This window comes from Amblyomma maculatum, chromosome 11 (genome assembly GCF_055883805.1).
Source record: "Amblyomma maculatum isolate TAMU_Amacu chromosome 11, ASM5588380v1, whole genome shotgun sequence".
Classification (NCBI taxonomy): Eukaryota; Metazoa; Arthropoda; class Arachnida; order Ixodida; family Ixodidae; genus Amblyomma; species Amblyomma maculatum.
Window position 1 is genome coordinate 141,994,770 of NC_139354.1, and position 14,075 is coordinate 142,008,844.

The following is a 14,075-nucleotide window of genomic DNA, read 5'->3' on the forward strand; positions in this document are numbered from 1 at the left end:
CGTTCGAAACCAAGCTTTATCTCGAAAACCCCGAAACCGATGCTCATATTGCCGTACGGAAATTTACGCAGCCTGCAAACATATCGAGCACCTACTTCGAAATTCTATCGATATTGGTACCTAGAAAAGCGAGCAGTGCAAGTTGAGTACATATCGTAAAGTAGCCTTAAGCGTCCACCAGTGGCAGTGTGACCCGATTCACGCTGATCTGATCCGTTGAAGACGAGCTTCCCTTTTCTCAAGGTCCTTCTTTCTTGGGCACACTCTCCTCAGCGGTCTTCTCTTTGGTGGTGCTCTCCTTGTCTCTACCTTTCTCCTGCTGAAGCTCCGTCTGAACGCCAGCCTTGCGTGATTTGGGTCCCGAGCTAGATTTCTTGGCACTGACGCTTATCTTTCGGATAATGCGCGGCTGTCTCATTGGCGACGCACCACCGCCAGCAGAAGGCAATTTCGGGGAAACCTCTTCCTTCCTTCGAGCCTTGCCTCCAGGGCAGATTTCACCGGCTGTATACAAGGGTGCCGTATCCATCATTGCCTCGTCCACAACGGTAGTGCTGCGGCTGTAATACTCCGTTGCATCCGCGGAGTCCGTCGACGTCTTCTCGCAGCGCTCCGCTGCAGCTTTTTCGAACACGTCTTTGATGATGATCACCATACACTGCGAGAAATTGCATGCCATAGCAGTAAGCCTGCACAGTTGGTAAATAGTAGATAACACAAGTCTCATTGGTACTTAGAATTTTTCAGTGCAATGAGACACGTTGTAAAGCCCTGAAGTATTACAGGCCAGCAGCTTTCTTCACCGTTGCGCTAACAAGATAATTTTTTTTTATTTGCCTCCACGTATGTGGAGCATCACAGGCCGGAATTCAATTACTCGACTTTGCCTAAGCGAGAACATGAATGGCGTAGTCACTCAGCGACCACATAAATGCTGGTGTGTAACCTTTGTGAAACCTCGACCTGAAGGAAAACAAGGGACCTTGCCTTCTAGACGCGAAGAGGGGTATTTGGTGCCAAGAGAAGCTATAATGTACGGCAAACAGTTGGATGTGTGCTAGCCCTACACAAAAAAATCTGTAACGCCAGAAATACATCGCAAGACAATCAAATTCAATGTTATTGCTACTTATTGTGCTTTATACGCTACAAAAGGCTGTCGCCAATTCAAGCTTGAAGGTGGCTATGTGCAGCTGGTGTTCTGCACATCTCCGCTTGCGTACGCGTTTTAGAGAATATGCTGCCCAGGTGCAGTCAGAGCCATAGGCGGCTTTACCACCTCTCCCGTGCTCTGCTACGCGTTCCTGTGCTCGCCTTGGCTATCAGCAACTGTAGCAAACGAGTTGCAGCTGACGACACAGTTAAAGCAGCTGCGGACAGCTCTAGCAGCGCATACTGAATAGTTCATGAGCAACGCGCGAGGCAACTACTGCAGCAGCGTAGCTGACTCAAAACCGTGTTTTAAAGCTGGAAGTGGACAACTATGCAGGTCTTCTTTAGAACTAATTCATCAGTTCGGTCTTGAAGTTACATGCAGCTTACAGTGCTAATAACATGGGTTATGCACCAAGGCAGCGACTAGCAGCTGCCTGGTGTGCCGACAGTTATTCAAACATTCGCGCATATTTCACATGAGCCAAAACGACGGATCCTGTGGAGTGGTTTTTTACAGCGAACACGGGGAGACATGTGTTTCAAAAACCTTCGGTTAGACCAAGCAAAAGTGAGGATGCGTAGCTACAATCGATGTTTACCAGTCGTAATTGAGTGTTTTCTTTTTACCTGTATATGCCTCAGGGTTAAAAGAGAATCTCGAGTGGCTCTCTCTTTTTAATTTTTCTCCGACGAGTGTTCGCTGCTCGTTTTGCGTTCTTTGTGTTTACTGGTATTAAATGTAGTCCTTTCTGAAAAAAAGCTGTAGTTTATAGGAAGCAATGGTCTAACTTACCTCTTCGTCTGTGTTACCTCCGTCATTAAACTATGTATAGCCAACTCACCCAGTGTTCCGTCCTGAAGCTCTCTAAGGCGAAAGCCTTTAATCGCTCATACTGTTGGAGTCCATCCGGTCACACTATAGTTTTTAATTAAACAACATCAAGATGACTTCATTAGAAAAATAGAAATCCTGTTTGCCTCTAGAATCGAACCTTCATCCCTTGAATCCTCGGCCGAGCGCTTTAAGCAAAGGCACCACGCCCGTGTTCGTGAAACGCCCATCATAATTTTCCTTGTCTACTGTGTCAATAATATTAGCTAATACAGTGACGCGATGATTAGTGATACTGATATTTATACTCTACCAATGATAACTGCGGTGCATTAGTGGTAATAAGAGAAAACATGACGCACAATGGGCTCGTTCACACACGAGAAATCGGCGACGCGAGCGAGCGAAATCCGCTACCGCCGATACGTTCCTTTGTTCACACTTCTGAGCGAACACGACGTCACCGCTCCCTTTAACCCTAGCCTGACCTCTCGACTCAAGCTACGTGCGCCACCAAAAGCAGGCAGCTATGCTAAGTGGCGAAAGTAATAAGAATAATCATCGAATTCACTAAATCATGGCACATCTGACCCACGTACTGTTGCAACAAGAGCTTCAAAAGGCTAATTGGAGACGTATAGTAAACAAAGGGGCATACGTGCATCACATACCAAGGACAGCGTCAATTGTATTCCAAATGTCAGCCTTCAATACTTTGCTTTTGTATTCGGGGTGACGCTTGTCCTACCGCACCCGATAGAGCTTCACTGTGCCGATAAGCTTCACGGCTGTGGCCGACACTTATTGTGAGCTGATGGTCGATTACCAATACGCAGTTGCCATATTTGCCCCTCAGGGATGCTACCGGTCAATAACCCCGGCAGCGCCGATTTAACTTTCTCGCCTTCCTAATGACTGATGAAATTTGGCGGAAATTATCCGGGGTGAATATTCTGTTTCGGACAGAATTAGCTTTTTGCTGAGATTTCCTGCGGATTTTCTGCCGCGGTAGTGGATTTCGCTCGCTTTTTCTGCTGGTTGTTCAAGTTTGAACAAGCGAAATAGTTCGGTGGCAAATTCTGCAGTGTCGATTCCACAGTGTTCTCGGAATATTTTTTGCTGGGAATCATTTTTACTGGTCATAATGAGGCATCACTTAGGCGCTCGTCGTGTGAGAGGGCTCATTCGGGCTCATTCAAGCAGTGCTAAAAGCTTTGATGAAGCTCTAGGTTCTACAAAAAGAAAAAAAGCACTGGGATGTAGAGCATATGTATTATGATTATGGTTAACCAAACTCTTCAAGCTGCCTCAGAGGAAAGGCGGCCAGCCGCATGACTGTATGAGCCAAAATTACAATATCTACATACAAGCGACGATACTTGCCAGAAGATCGCGGAAAATACAATCCTCCTTTTCCAAGAAGATGAAGTCGGAGCAGTTGCCGGCTGTCTTAGCAACGCAGAGATAAACTGGTTTTACAAAGAATGCCATTAAGCTTCCAGAATATATAAGAGCTTAGACATTTATAAGACTGGCAATTTGATTCGTGCCCTAAATAAGCAACACTAATGTGTCAGCTATCACTTATTTTCTATTAATTTTTCCAAAATTATTATTTTGGCAGTGTAGTTCAAATTTTTTTCTTGATGTTATCCGAATTAGTCATTTTTATTTGAAATTTTACGAGAAAATTATGCAGATTATCCAGTTCACGTCACCACTCCACAAATTTTGGAGCAAAGGAAGACACAGGAGCGTCCAAAAGGGCAAATGGAAGAGGAAGAGTATTCGTCGCCGTCTCTTTCTACGTCGGCGTTGCTTTCACTCTCCTGTGTCTTCACGAATCAGCACCAATACGTCCTGACAGAAGTACCTCTGAAATACTGGCGAAGAAACACGCGCGTGAGTTTGTATCAAAATTAAGAAGCCACCGTAGATTGCACAGCGTTTAGGATATTGTCTTACCTTTTTGTCTTCTTGTTTAGCAATTTAATATAATCAAGTTAGATGATACGCATAAGAAGCGATGGCATATGCTCCTCTGCAATGTGTAGGTTATGACTCCTAATTGAAATAAAGTGCGCTTCTTACCCCATAAACCCCTTAAGCAGAATTAATAGGTATTCACGGCAACAAAAGAGGGCTCCAAAAGTGCTGACATGAATAGTGCGACTCCATTCTCCAAATACAACGTAATCGAAGAACGATAAACTATTCACGCTGTAACAGGCCGTAGTAAAGGCCCTCCGTGTCTACTGCTGAGGCGAAACGAGCATCTCCATAATTTTTTAAAATTCCAGAATCGTTCCTATTATTCAGGTACTGGCGACGCTTAATTCTGGCCTCCGCCAGACATACTAACGGAACCTGTAAGCTGACTAGCTGCGAATGCTGCCAAATCACCCAGGGAAACTGGCGCAAGCATTATAATTCGCACGGTTTGTTAGTGTGCTCAATGAGGGGCTAGAAGTGGCCCCAACAAATTTTCTAATTTACCTGTGGGTAACGTATAATTTTCGAATCCCCGGCTGGAGTTTTTGGAAGCGTATCTTGCCTAGGACTTCGCATACCCTCGCCTGTGCCCTCGTTCGCCGGTTCGGCTGCGTTGCCGTTGGTGCCGTGGCCGGTGTAACAGAGATAGAGTGCCACCACAGTCACGACGAAAATAGAATTTCGCAGAGAGTAATAAGATACACGAGCTTCCTTCCTCTTCCTCCCTCTCCCTCCCTCCCTTGCTTTCACCATACATGCAATCATACATACATACATACATACATACATACATACATACATACATACATACATACATACATACATACATACATACATACATACATACATACATACATACATACATACATACATACATACATACATACATACATACATACATACATACATACATACATACATACATCTCAAATTCTTTGCCGTGGAGTCAGCATGTGAAGCTTGACGAATAATTATGCTGGTCCCAAAATTGCTTCAACATTGAATGAAATACTCCAAATTTGTTATTTGAGAAGAGTGGAGCGGGATGATTATTTGTTTTTGTGTTGCCGGCTGGAGACATATAGCTAAGCATACTAAAAAATATATAACTTCATTCCATAGACATCTCCTTGCATGTGCGCTACAGTAACGAGGTACCCATATTTTAATGTGAGTACCATTTGCCATTTCGTGCCGACACAGTAGCAGTAATGTGCACATCATTTTTGATAACAGTATTTCAAGACTTCCTTGCAGGTCAGCAGAGGTCACAACCGACAGCTGTAACCCTTTGAGTGCAACCGTGCTCATATTACTTGATTCTCGAATGAATAGCATAGATTCTAATATTTTCTTCCACTATTTTATACTTTAAGGTGTCCGAATGTGAACTGCTCGGTTCCGCCCAGCAGGGTAGAAAATTCGGTATTCCAGCGAAGTTGGGTGGAGAATTGACTACTCACTGTTAGAAACTTTCCCCAGGCCTCGATTGCTCCTGGCGTCATGTGTCGGGCGTCAGTGGTCTGCAGCACATCTACAAGACACTGGCCCATCACCTGGAAGTGGAACGGCTTCACACCTTTGCGCCGCAGGTGTTCAGATGCGTTGCGACGCACCAGTATCTCAAAGGTGGCTGGGTCACGTAGGCTCTCCACTATCGATGTGATGTGATACCCGATGGAGCAGCCGTGCGCCCTGAACGCTGGGTCATCCTTGAGCATCACAACGGACTTACCGCGGAAGGTCTTGAAGAGTTGAATGTAGTCGGGGTGCTTAAGGAACATGTTGAGGAAAAGGGGCACGCCATACTCGTTGTTACCTCTGCAGTAGTTGCGCCATGTCTGCTGTATGAGCTTCACCTCCCCTTCCGTCAAGCCAGTCAGCTCATCCGGCAACTCGCCTGACTTGCGGTTCGCGTTGCCCATTCCTTCCTCGATCGCTGTTCGAGGAAAGTATAGGCCGTAGCGGTGGTTGATGGGAGCTGGGCAACTCGAAAGGAACGACGTGGTTGGGGTCCCGTATTGCAGTTCCTTCTTCTTCTACTTCTTCTACTTCCTCTTCGAAGCCAAAGCTCTACTGGGAGAGTTATTCAAAGACGTTTGCTAATCGCCACCTTATCTCTCAAAGAATGCACCGGTAATTCTGTTGAACATAGGCGCAGCAGTGTTGTTTCTTCACCATGTGCATGAGATACACTCCCACAGCAAGTTGTGCAGGGGAAAATAAGAAAAGACTACTTGTTTTTTTTTTCATTTGGCTTGAAGTTTGCATTGCTTGCTTTAGTAATACGAGGTTATTATGGAGTCAGCGTAAACCCTCGGCCGAAAAAAATAAAAGCAAGTCAAGGCCACCGCTCAACTATGAATTATTCTCATCGTAGTAGACAATTGTTTTCCCCTTATTTCTCGTTTTGGCTTAGGAGGTCCAACAATATTGAGTTGTTATTATTATTTTAATTTCAAGCTTGCTCGCGTGCAGATATAATTCGTTATCCGTCCATATCGCTGCGACAAATTTCTCTGATGTTCATCACTCTGCAACGCGCACCGATTTCCCCATCATTTCCTCTGGCACCTGGCACCTAAGTAAAGGAAAATATGTTAGGCTATCATATCATCCTATATTGAGCTGTTCAGCGCGGATATTGTTTTTCCAAGTAATATGAATTTTTGTGGATTTATCAAAGAGAAGTGATCCATTAATTAATGAGAACGCCAAGCCTCAAGACACTCACATAAACTGGCAAACTGTTCATGTAGTGAGGAGCTGGAGTCTCTGCTTCCTTTCAGAGAGGCGTGATTTTGAGGAGGGAAAAAGTGTATTTCTACAAAAGGTGGATGTAGCGCCATTACTCAGGCAACACGCACTTTTATAAGAGCTGAGGGATCATTGTTTCACAGATTATGTCATGAGTAGGGCCCTAAATACATCTTCCTCCCACTCCCCGAGAACGCATACGGCTGTTTTTACTAGAAAAATGCTATTAGTAATTTGTATTGTGAGACAGAAGTGAGCATCGGCAGGTTCTCCTTTCTCTTGTCAGATCAGCCGAAGCAGCAGCTATAAACTAAACACAGTTCATCACACTTTGTCTTCTTTTCAAGACACAATCACCGACGATGAAGGTGACGTTCACTCACGGTGCTTAAACCCTTCTCCAACCCGAACGGAAGCCCCATCCTGGCCGCAGGTGACAGATGAAGGTCGGTGGTTAAAGTATTTCAGTCGCGATACGTGCACTACCTCGGTGCCGCGAAAACGGCGGTCAGGAGTGATGACATAATTCACAGGAAAAATGTGTTCGACAATCGTGCATGGGCCATAAAAGCGGCTCAGAAAATTTTCACACGAGCTGGGGGTGCAAGCATGTGTCCAGAGCAGGACTTCGTCACCAGGGCAGAAAGACACTGAGCGATGAATCGTATCAAGCGCGGCTTTCCTGGGATCTTAAGTGGCTTCAGTTTGAAGATGCGCAAGCTCACGGCAGTGGGTGATACGAGAAACGATTTTTCGCCGAGAAGACGCGGCAGAAGACGCGGAAGCCGAGAAGAAAGATGCTTTGAGCAAGTATGCAGCGGGGTGCCATAAACAAGAACAAATGGAGAGTGTGGTTGTTCGTTGGAGTGCAGTGTTGCAGGCGAATGTAAGAAAGTGGAGTAAAGATACCAGTTTACGTGATGACGGTGAATATATACGGATCGCATATAAGAAATGATTCGATGAAAGCCTTCTGCGAGGCCATTTGTCTGAGAATAGTAAGCTGACGTAATTTAGTGCACTATGTACAAAACATGAAGCACTGCCACAAGTAAGGTGGAGAGGAACGACTTGCCACGATCGCTACGGAGGAGGCGAGGGGCGACGTGGCGAAGAAGTATAGTGTGGAGGAAGAAGTTGGTGATTTCGGAAGCAAAGCAAGAAGGAAGTTCTGCGGTTTTAGCCTAGCGGGGGAGGCGGTCGACGGCAGTAACGACCCAGCGGTTGCCAGCTAGAGTCAAGAGCAGGGGTCCATACAAGTCGATGCCTACGATTTGTAAAAGTCTTTGCAGCCATACTCATGAAGCCGGAGAATCTATCACCCGAAAATGAAGCTATTACATGGCGTTGCTCAGTTCGAGTGGCATCACTGTGATTGTATACGCTGTAAAAATTTGAGGCACCTGCTGTTTATTACAATTGCGTTCAAGGATGATTCCTTAATTCTCTTAAAGTGGCGATTGCAATAACCTCAACATACTGCAAGTTCCACATATTCAAAAAAAGTTCCTGCACTGATTTCTATTATTTTGACCTAACGCCATTGCTTGTACTTTTGGCATTCTTCAGGTGTTCATCATTATAGGCATCTGACAGTATGTTTGCTGGCAGGTGGTATGGCGGGGTGCCGATTTGGCGAGTTTTTATTATGCAGTTAGATCATATTGTAGCGTGTGCAACAGCAGCCGCTAGGCGGCTGCTCATCGAGAGTCTCGTGCGCGGACTCGAAGAAGTGGCCCCGTGGCGTTCGAGAAGAAGCTGAGTTAGCTGCCGTCTCTCGGCGCTCCGAACCTGCTCTTCTGCGCCTGCTAGCTCAACCCCCCGTTAAAACCCAACCTTCTGGTTACGGGCCTAAACGGCTACGTGACACTGGTGGAGGTGAGGCCATGAACTACATGTCTCGGGCCTCTCGCAGCCGCTCATCGTGTCCCAACCGGCTTCCGCTCGTATCTACACCCGTTCATCGCGGCAGCCGTCGCCTCCGGGGTCTGGCGCCGGAATTCGCTTCTCTACCTGAACCGACGCCAGCTGACCAGCAGTTAGAGACTTCTGCAATGGCCCAGGCAAGTCAGCATCAGTTGCTGCTTCAGCAGCCTCGTACGCCCCCCAGTTTCCATAGTGGTACTGGGGAAGATGTCGACGACTGGATCGACCAGTTCGAGCGAGTGGCGCAGTTTATACAGTGGAACCCGGCTCAGAAGCTGCGCAATATATATTTCGCGCTTGAAGACTGTGCTAGAACGTGGTAAGAGAATAGGGAGGCCAGTCTTCATAACGGATTCCTTTCGCCAGCAGCTGCGGGAAACCTTTGCCAACCACCACCGCCGTGATCGCGCACGCCGCCTCCTAGAAGCTCGTGTGCAACTACCTAACAAAAGTGTGACCATGTTTGCCGAGGACGTGACGCGTCTTTGCCAACGGGCTGATCCCGACATGACGGAACAGCGACGTTGCGCCACCTGATGCAGGGCGTAAAAGAACCCCTCTTCGCTGGTCTGGTTCGGAGTCCACCTCAAACCGTCGCGGACTTCATCAATGAAGCTACCCTCATTGAGCGAGCCCTGCAGCAAAGATACCGGTGCACGGAGTCTGCCTGTGGTCAGCCCTTCAGCAGTGTGGCTACATTGAACGGGACCACTGACGATCACTCTCTGCGTGAGCTGATCCGCGAGGTAGTTCGCGAGGAGCTCCTCAAGCTCAATCTTGGAACGCCTAAACCGACTGCCGTGGCTGTCACCGAAGCCGTGCGGGAAGAAATACGTCAAACATTGTCACCGCCTGAGTCACTGTCGGAGCCACGTTCTATGAACTACGCAGCGGCTTTTCTTCGGCATGCAGTGCGTCCTGCGCAACAGCTTCGTTTCGAAGCACAGCCGCCGCCCACTTTGCAGCCACCGTTCATCTCAGCAGAGCCTCGTCATGCAGCCGTCCACTCCTCAGCCTCTGTTCTACCAGCCGCCATCCCAGCAGAGCCCCGTCATGCAGCAACCGGTTCGGAAGGCAGACGTCTGGCACACTCCTGGCCAACGTCCGCTGTGCTACCACTGCGGAGAATCCGGCCACTTGTACCGTCGTTGTCCATACCGTGAACTCGGTCTTCGGGGTTTTGCTCGTGATTTTCCGCGTCCCCGGGTCGGCGAACGCCCTCCAGAAATCGAAGAATATCTGGAAACCCGTGCAACCTCTTCGAGCGACAGTACACAGTCTTCTCCCGTGCGCTACTCGTTACCCGGCCGCAGTGAGTTTAATCATGTGCCGAGGCACCGGTCGCCAAGCCCACACCGGGGAAACTGAAGGCGGCGACCTCAGGAGGGCAGGTTGCTGACGAACGGAATCGATGTCCCGAAGACCCTCCCGTGACGACTCAGCCCGATGCTGTGACTACGATGCCTCCGCCGCCCCATGAACCCGAAACTCCCAATCAACCTCAAGCCGATCACGTTGTTAGCGCCGACCTTTCCGTTCTCGTCGACGGACACCCAGTAACCGCTTTGGTAGACACCGGAGCAGACTTTTCAATAATAAGGAAGAATTTCGCAGATCGGCCCGCCACGTTCGTCTGCTCTCGTCACAGTCAGGTGCGACGACCAGTCCTGTGCTGCCGGTGTTGCCGAACAGAACACAGAGCTTCTGTTACATCATGGAGTCTGTGTTGCACGCGGTATAGTTCATCTGACTAATGGTCTAGCTCACGTGCTGTTTACGAACTTCGGAAACAAACGGCAACGCATCGCTAAAGGCACCACGGTAGCTTACTTTGAAGGTGTCGCATAAGCTGCCCACGACTGCTTTGTTCTTGAGACCAACACGTCTGCCAGCCAAACGCCCAACTTCGACCCTGATGTGAATCCCGCTCTATCACCGGCAGAGAAGGAAAGACTCGTCGGGCTACTCTTCCAGTTCCAAGACTGCTTCTCATCCGCCTCCGCGGTTAAACAGACGCCCTTGACTAAGCACCGCATAATAACCGACGACCGCACCCGCGACCAGTCCGACAGAACCTCTACCGAGTGTCACCGCGGGAACGCGAAGTCATTGCACAGCAGGTAGACGAGATGCTAAACGACGGTGTCATACAGCCATCGAGGAGACCCTGGGCTTCGCCTGTTGTCCTCGCTAAGAAGAAAGACGGAAGTTTAAGGTTCTGTGTGGACTACCGTAAGCTCAATCAGGTCACAAAAAAGACGTCTACCCGCTGCCACGCATTGATGACTCCTTAGACCGGCTGCGCCACGCGCGCTACTTTTCATCGCTTGATCTTAAGAGCGGTTACTGGCAGATCGAAGTCGATGAACGTGATCGCGAAAAGACAGCGTTTGTCACGCCCAATGGACTTTATGAATTCAAAGTCCTACCTTTCGGTTTATGCTCCACTCCAGCGACATTTCAGCGAATGATGGAAGCAATTCTATCTGGTCTTAAATGGCAGATGTGTCTAGTCTACCTGGACGACGTTGTTGTTTTTTCACCAACGTTCGGGGAACACCTCCAAAGCCTCTCCGCTGTGCTACGGGCTATCAGATCTGCCGGCCTCACGTTAAAACCACAAAAGTGTCACTTTGGCTATGAAGAGCTCCTGTTCTTGGTCCACGTCGTCAGCCATCGGGGAGTTCGTCCCGATCCCGCTAAAACAACAGCCGTCACCAAATTCCCTACTCCATGTAACAAGAAGACAGTTCGTCGTTTCTTGGGCCTCTCCGCCTATTACCGCAGATTTACTGAAAATTTTTCCGCATTTCCGCTCCGTTGACACGTCTCACCCGGGATGTTGTCATAGCAAAAGGCATTCGACGAGTTACGGCACCACTTGCATACAACACCTGTGCTTGCCCATTTCGATGCGAATACCGAGACTCTGGTCCACACAGATGCCAGCAACGTGGGTCTAGGCACTGTACTCGTCCAGTGGCAAGACGGTGCTCAGCGAGTTATCGCATACGCCAGCCGGACTTTGTCCCGTGCCGAATCGAACTATTCCACCACCGAAAAAGAATGTCTGGCTGTTGTATGGCCGGTGATGAAATTTGACCCCATCTTTATGGCCGGCACTTTCGGGTTGTGAGTGACCACCATACTTTGTGCTGGCTAACGAACTTGCGATACCCCTCCGGACGCCTTGCACGATGGAGCTTACGGCTACAGGAGTTCGACATCACCATCGTGTATAAGTCTATACGTCAGCACAACGACGCTGACTGCTTGTCCCGTTCACCTGTCGAGGCTGCGCGAGAAGACGAAGAACCAGACTTTCCCCTTATCGCAGCCGTCGACGCGCTCACTGTTTCGCAGCAGCAACGTAACGATCCGGCTCTCGCACCACTTATCGATTTTTTGGAAGCGCGCACTACAGAAGTTCCCCGTCTCTTCGCCAGAACGCATTCATCGTTTTGCATGCGAAACAATGTCTTATATAAGATCAACTTCGCTCCGACGGGAGAGATTACCTCCTCGTCGTACAACAGTTTCTTCGCGAAGAGATTTTACAGGCATGTAATGACGAGCCCACCGCGGGTCACCTGGGGTATGCTCGAACTCTGGCCCGAATTAAGAAGAGTTATTACTGGCCAAACCTTGCGGCCGCAGTACGACATTACGTGAGAACATGCCATGATTGCCAGCGAAGGAAAACACCGCCTGTGAAACCGGCCGGTTTACTGCATCCTGTTCAAGTGCCAAGATGCCCATTCGAACAAGTTGGCATGGATCTGTTGGGTCCTTTTCCAATTTCTGATTCCGGCAATAGGTAGATAATTGTCGCTACAGATTACCTCACGCGTTACGCTGAAACGAAGGCCCTCCAGCATGGTACGGCAATTGAGGCAGCGAAATTTTTTATCGAACGTATAGTCCTGAGGCACGGTGCCCCGACAGTTATAATAACGGACCGAGGCACTGCTTTCACTGCCAAGCTACTGGAATCTGTCATGCAGCTAAGCGGCACTACCCATCGCAGGTCAACAGCCTACCATCCACAAACTAATGGCTTGACAGAACGTCTGAACAAAACTCTCGCCGACATTATGTCCATGTACGTGGATGTTGAACATCGGTCTTGGGATGACGTCCTGCCATACGTCACGTTTGCGTACAACACGGCGCAGCAGGAAACAACGCAAATGACGCCGTTCTTCTTATTGTATGGCCGCGAAGTTTCGACAATGCTCAAAGCCATGTTGCCTCACGACGGCCGTGATCTCCAAGTTGGCGCCGAGGAGTTCACTCAACGCGCAGAAGTGCGACAGCTGGCGAGGGCACGCACCCGGAACCAGCAAGGTCGAGACGCCCAGCGTTACGATCACCGCCACCGTATAGTGACTTTCGCACCGGGCAACAGAGTGTGGCTCTGGACTCCGATTCGACGTCGGGGACTATCTGAAAAACTTTTGAAGCAGTACTTTGGGCCATACAAAGTGCGTCGTCAGCTGAGCGACGTCACGTGCGAAGTGCTTCCGGACGGCTTTTCGTCTACTCGTCGCCAGCAGTAATCTGAGGTTGTCCATGTCGTGCGCATGAAGCCGTACTTTTCGCGAGAAAATTAGCGCACCGCCTAACGCATGTTTCTTGCTTTATTTTTTTCTCTCTGCTTTCGAATTCATCAAGTTGACATTTATTTTTTTTACAGAGGGGGGTAATGTATCGTGTGCAACAGCAGCCGCTAGGCGGCTGCTCATCGAGAGTCTCGTGCGCGGACTCGAAGATGTGGCCCCGTGGCGTTCGAGAAGAAGCTGAAGTTAGCTGCCGTCTCTCGGTGCTCCGAACCTGCTCTTCTGCACCTGCTAGCTCAACCTCCAGTTAAAACCCAACCTTCTGGTTACGGGCCTAAACGGCTACGTGACAATATGTCATGATCGAACTAGGCTGCGTGATTCAGATGCAATTTTGAGATAATTTTTATTATGTGCCGCCTTTCCCAAAAGTATCCAGGCTGCATGTTTTGCTTCTTGCTTGTATTGTGAAGACAACATGGATTCCCAGAGGATTACAGTTTGTTATGAAGTGAGGAGAAGAGCTCGCTTCTACTTTGTACAGATTTGCAGCTTCAGGTGGTCCGAATTACCTGGTACCCGAGGTAGAGGTGGAACACGCAGCCTGGTTACTTTTGGCAAAGGCGGTACAAACGTGCTGCTTAGATACTATTGTTCAATTTAGGGTTTAAGATTTTTTACTCAATGTTTCATTTTCCTTGTAATATTACCTGCAGTTCTTGTTTAATGAAAAACATTATTTATGGTACCTATTGCTATACGTTTTAGTCTTTATTTAGAATAACATAAAACTTTGTGTTGTAGCTCCTAGTGATATGATTTTCTTTTTAAATATTATTCCATTCCTCATAAAA

General features: G+C 48.3%; 1 protein-coding gene and 1 pseudogene across 1 annotated transcript; both read right to left on the bottom strand.

Moving 5' to 3' along the window:
* Positions 1-238: 238 nt before the first annotated feature.
* On the bottom strand, positions 239-5,905 carry LOC146175099 (globin-like). The gene is made up of 2 exons (XM_084585522.1): positions 5,443-5,905; positions 239-658 (listed from the first exon to the last, which is right to left on the bottom strand). The coding sequence occupies exons 1-2, from the start codon at positions 5,902-5,904 to the stop codon at positions 239-241; spliced, it is 882 nt and encodes a 293-aa protein (XP_084441648.1). The 5' UTR covers position 5,905.
* Positions 5,906-6,508: 603 nt separating this feature from the next.
* The window catches only part of LOC146175100 (uncharacterized), an 18,322-nt pseudogene continuing 10,755 nt past the window's right edge, over positions 6,509-14,075 (bottom strand).

Bases quoted from the DNA above. Each gene is read 5' to 3' on its own strand.
- LOC146175099 (XM_084585522.1), bottom strand. From the start codon at position 5,904: ATGGGCAACGCGAACCGCAAGTCAGGCGAGTTGCCGGATGAGCTGACT. The intron at 659-5,442 runs GTGAGTAGTCAA...AATTTCTCGCAG, and splicing joins CCTGGGGAAAGTTTCTAACA to TGTATGGTGATCATCATCAA.